At 46.4% G+C, this 5,340-nt stretch overlaps 2 protein-coding genes across 2 annotated transcripts in view; both read left to right on the top strand.

Moving 5' to 3' along the window:
• The window catches only part of LOC122541488 (zinc-binding protein A33-like), a 492,570-nt gene that overhangs the window by 28,169 nt on the left and 459,061 nt on the right, over positions 1-5,340 (top strand). The window lies entirely within an intron of this gene.
• The window catches only part of LOC122541190 (E3 ubiquitin-protein ligase TRIM39-like), a 46,179-nt gene continuing 42,266 nt past the window's right edge, over positions 1,428-5,340 (top strand). The window contains exons 1-2 of the mRNA XM_043677817.1: positions 1,428-1,802; positions 2,495-2,720. Coding sequence (XP_043533752.1) covers positions 1,428-1,802; positions 2,495-2,720 — 601 coding nt within the window. The remainder of the gene's footprint in view (positions 1,803-2,494; positions 2,721-5,340) is intronic.

The raw sequence follows: 5,340 nt of genomic DNA, 5'->3' as shown, positions 1-5,340 counted from the left end.
TTTCCCCCACTTGTGACATTTCCTCCCATTCCTCAACCATATTGAACCTTAGGACATTTTAATTGGGGTTTTGTTTTTGTTTTTGCAGAAATGGGAAACAGATGCTTATAGCTACTGTTTGTACAAGCATATCTGGCTTAACCTACATCCTCACAGCACCTTATCTATTTGTCTGTAACATCTACCATTGTTTGCAGGCATGTTTCATTCTTGTATGCACATTTTAGCAAATACAAACACAATTATATATTTCCTTCACATGGTATTCATTCTTGTTGACTCAGCTCTTGGTTGAGAGTTCATTTACCTTGCATAAGTAATTATAATTGCAGAAGTAACACTACTTTACCTATATCCTGTGAGAGGTAATTTCGGTTTAAACTTTAAGATGTGCCTTTGTTGACTCAGCTCTTGGTTGAGAGTTCATTTACCTTGCATAAGTAATTATAATTGCAGAAGTAACACTACTTTACCTATATCCCAAACATCGTCCTTGTCCCGTCTGCATCCCAGGCTGCGGCCTACAATTCCCAGCATTGATCCCTCCAGCTCCATTCACTCACAGGACTCCATGATAAGGACCCCACCGCTCCCCAATTGCCATTCCCCCTGTGTGCAGAACTGACCAGGGCCCACTCCTCAGGCTGCACTGAGACTGACCCCTAACCATGATCGCTCCAAGCGGCTGACTGACCATGGCCCAGCCCCTGGACTGTGATTGGACACTGTCCCTGACTGACTGCACTGGGACACCCTGACTGACAGCAGCCTCACTGGACTCGACTGAGGACCACTCCCCTTCGACTTGGGGATGTGGCCATTTGCCTAAGATACATGCAGTCTGTCTGCTGTCCCGGCAGATGGGACGTGCTCTCGGTAGGAGATTGATGCTGCACTGTGCCGCACAGCAAGCTGTCCAGCTCCTTGACTGACTTCTGCTGACAAGCTGCCTGGCTCTGTGCCTGCACCAGACTGTCAGGGAAGGCAGCAGGACTGGGAGTTTTAAAGTGGGACTGAGGGGGCAGGGTGCTAAAAGGGCAGGGAGAGGCTGGGATGCTGTGAGCATCCAGGGAGGTGCAGAGTGAGTGTGCACTGAGAGAGCTGGGAAACAACCCTGAAGGAGCCTGGTCCAATCCGCGAGCTGGGTGCCTGTCCCCGTGAGCAAAGTATCCTGGCAGCAGCATTCCAATGATAGTTACAGACCAGAAACAAAGTCAGACCAGAAAAGCAGACTGATTCTCTGGTTAAAAATTAATTAACCAATCTTGTTTATCTGTGATCTGTTTATCTTCCTACCTTGACCTGCCTTTTTCTGGAATCTGTTTATAATGTTGCTGCTGGAATCAGGAAATGAAACTGAAAGTATTTCACTGAACACTGATCACCATTTTACTTTGAGCACAAAGCACAGAGATTAATCCTTCACGATGGAAGCTGATCTTTCCTGTGCTGTCTGCCATGATCTGTATAAGGATCCTGTCTTACTCGACTGTGATCACAGCTTCTGTCGATCCTGTGTGACCCAGTACTGGGAGAAAGCGGACACTGCCAGCTGTCCTGTCTGTAGAAAGGAGACTTCCTCCAGGACCCTGAGAGCCCACCGCATTCTCTCCAACATCGTGGAGACATTTGTGAAAAGTGGTGGAGGTGGTGAAATTCAGCAGGAATGCAGCCGACACAAGGAGAAACTGAAATTATTCTGTAAAACTGATAATCAACTCATCTGTCACATTTGCCAGTCTTCAAAAAGTCATCAAAATCACGAGGTGCTGCCAGTGGAAGAAGCTGCTGAAGAGTTTAAGGTGAGGGGACACTGAGTAAAATAAAATACAGAATCCTGCAGGGATCATTCAAAGACTCAGGTTTGAGTGTCTCACACCAGTTATTATTCAAATAATTAGCGAATCTTTTTCCTTCCAATAAATCACAGAGTGTGGCAGATTCCCTTTAATCTAAACTTCCTGTTTACAATGACAAAAAAAACTTATAATTATCCAGTTCTGTGCTTTTAATCTAATAAAACATCCTACGGCTTTTCACAGGAGTGTTCTCAAATTACATTAGACACTGAGTCACATCAAGTGATGTTAGAACAATGATCAGAAGCTTGGTCAAAGAGGAGAGGTTTATCTTCCTGAGAGAGAACGAGAGAAAAGGAGAGGGAGACATTTAAATTCGAGAAGCTCAGGGCCTGGAATGCGAAAGGTGGCGACACCGATGGGGGAGTGTTTAAAATGGGGGTGTTCAAGAGGCCAGAATTGGATTAGAGGAGGTGATGAAAACAGAGAATGGAATCCTGAACAGGGAACACTCAGAGATTCAGGTTTGACCATCTTTCACTAATTATCCTTCAATTACTTAGCAGTTAGATGAAATTGTTCGCTTGAGAACAACAATAAAAACACATACCTAATCAGTGTTTTAATCTCATAAAACTTGCAAAGGCCTTTAATGGGAACGTTATGAAGTGAACGCAGACACCAAACCACATCAGGTGACAGAGGGCTATGGCCAGAACTTGGTCAAACAGGGAGAGGTTTATCCTCCTGAGACAGAGGGAGAGAGAGAGACAAAGAGATTTTGGGAGAACATTCCAGAAGCTCAGGTCCTGGCTGCTAAAGGTGTGGTCACCAATGTGGGGAGTGATGAAAATCGGGAATGTTCAGAATTTGACGAGATTGTGAGGCTGAAGGAGATTCCAGAGAAATGGGGAAGACAAGGTCAGGGAGAGGTTTTAAAACAAGGATGTGGAAGGTTTAACATTCAGGAGGCTCCAATTATCCAAAGGAAGTGGTGCAGAACTCACCAAGATAGGTTTATGACATTTACTAAGAAACAACCATTCAGATATTCCGCATGATATCAATAGACAGATAGGCCAAGTGCCATATACCAGGTGAGAACAGGTTCCTGGTCCCAGATCAGACAGACGGATGGGGGAAGCAGGAGGAAGCTGGTCACCATGGCTGACAGTGCAGTCTCCTCAGGACAGTTGACCTAACCTTTGAGACATTGTGAGTGAGAGCCTGCCCTGCCCCCTCCTCAACATGGAACGGCCCATCCTGCACACCCCATGACTGCTTCTCCTCTTCCTCACTCTGCCATGTGAAAGGAGGTTGTAACCTTGACCATGAGAGTGCATTCCATGTATGTGGCACGTAGCTCACTCTGACTCTCACTGTCCCAGTGACCCAGCCCTGTAACCTGGGAAAGAGTAACATGTATAAGGGATCCATCACCATCTCCTCCTGATCCAGAGTCCCGGGGCAGTGTAGGCTCCTGCATGGCTTCATATGCAAGCACTGCCAAGCCTCCTCCTCCCTCCCTCCATCCACCCAAAGTTGCTGCATCGAGTGACCTGGCTGGGAGTTCAGGGTTCTGATAGTCTATCTCATGGCAGTGTTTAGTGAGCACTTCATGTGAGCCTTCAGTCCATAACTTATTGCTGACACAATGTCCAGTTTACAGTCAGTTTGGGATATTGTAGCTGTACATTAACTGAGTCTCCAGGGCTCAGGCCTCTCACCCTTCGCCCCATGCATTCTCTGTGAAGGACATTATCTTGAAGGTACTGAGAAGATGGTGAATCTTCAATTCTCACTGTAATCCTTCAACATGAATCCTCCGCCTCTAACTTCCCCAACAATACTTGATGATCTGATCCTTTCCTCTGTTCCCCACCCTCTGCTACGCTCTCTCCCCCCGGTCACTGTGCTTATTTCAGAATTTTCATTGACCTCTGAGCCCAGACCCATCCAGCTCCCTACTCCAGCCTAACCCTGACACTGCCCCTTGTCCAACTCCCCTACTCCCTCACCCTCACCAACACCCTCATTGTCACATTCAGTTCCTCACACTGAACATGTAACTCCCACCCTTCCTTACCCCCCTCATGTCCCCATCACTGTCACTCTCCTTTCTGCATCTTCCAACCCTCTCCAACCACATCCTTAAGCTTTCTTCCCTGTCCATGCCTTTCCCCCTTCCCAGCATTATCTGTCCCTTTTCATTTCACACCCCTGTTGTGTTAACCCCCTCCTGTCTGTCTCAGACCACGTCTGTGCCTTTAGCCAGCCTGGCTGCCTCACTTGGACAGGTGATTAGCCCTGGACCTGCTGCCTCCCTTTACTGCTCCATAGCCCATTGGAGAAGTCTGCTGTGACAGTGACTACTCCCAGGCTGGAGTCCTGCTGTCCTCCTGGGAATCTCCTGCTGTGACCGAGTTGTGAGCAGAGCTGTTAGTGCAGGGAGCCTGGTGTCAGGCAGACGAGGGACATATGGGAATGAAATTCAGCAGAAGACACCATCAACAACCACAGTAATGCAAACATTTACAGCACAGAGGGAGACCATTCAGATGGTGGTGAAGTTTGGGAATTCTTGAACCCAGAGACCTGTGGAAGCTCAGTCACTGAGAATGTTCAAGACAGAGATCCAGCAATTTCTAGATAGTGATGGGATCAAGGGGATATGGGGATAATGCAGGAAAAGGCACTGATGTAGATGATCAGCCCTGATCTAGAATGGCACAACCCGGCCTGAGGGGCTGAATGGCCTACTCCTGCTCCAATGTGTCTGCTCAGCCTATTGTATCTGTGCTGGCAGATAAAGAGCCATCAGTCCGGATCCCACTTTCCAGCTTCTGTTCTGGAGCCTTGGAATATGTTTTAAATGTTGTTGTGGGCCAGACCAGACCCCCTCCAAACATTTTAAGAATATAGCCCAGACCCAAACTTTTTCAAAATTTCAAGGCAATTACACAGTGTCTGTACCAGATCTGATGCAACTGATCAAACTACTTGACATTCAGCAAAACACAACTTATTGAAACACTGTCATTAAAATACAACCAAAGAACGAGTCATTTAGAATAACTTAACTGTTGGAAAACTTAACCAAATAATCGATGCAGCAACTATTACTAATTAACTGCTCCAGTATAGGACCAGCCCTAAACACATCCCTTGGAACAAAGGAAAATTCAGACACAGATTCTCTCATGCAGTTCTCTAATTCAGGAGGAAAAAACATCAAGAGAAGATTCAGAGGGAGTAGCAGCAAAGAGACATTCACTGAAGCTTCTTTTGAGACCCTAATATCTTCAAATGTTACTGAAAAAACCAAAACCCAGAAATATGAGAGCTGGCCACACCCATTCAGCCTGTGAAAAAAAACCCAATGACCCCAAGCTCACAAGGTCTTCAGTAGCTAGTTCATTATCTCTGCCTTACAACCTTTCTTCAAAAAAAAGGACAAAATCACTCTTAAAGTGACAGCATCGCCACACTGGGACAAGTGTTTCTGTCTCTCTCACACCTTCAGGCAGTGAACCCTGTGAAA

The sequence above is a fragment of the Chiloscyllium plagiosum genome, chromosome 37 (genome assembly GCF_004010195.1).
Source record: "Chiloscyllium plagiosum isolate BGI_BamShark_2017 chromosome 37, ASM401019v2, whole genome shotgun sequence".
NCBI lineage: Eukaryota > Metazoa > Chordata > Chondrichthyes > Orectolobiformes > Hemiscylliidae > Chiloscyllium > Chiloscyllium plagiosum.
Note: the sequence above shows the minus strand (reverse complement) of the source record. Positions and strands in the feature narration are given on the sequence as shown.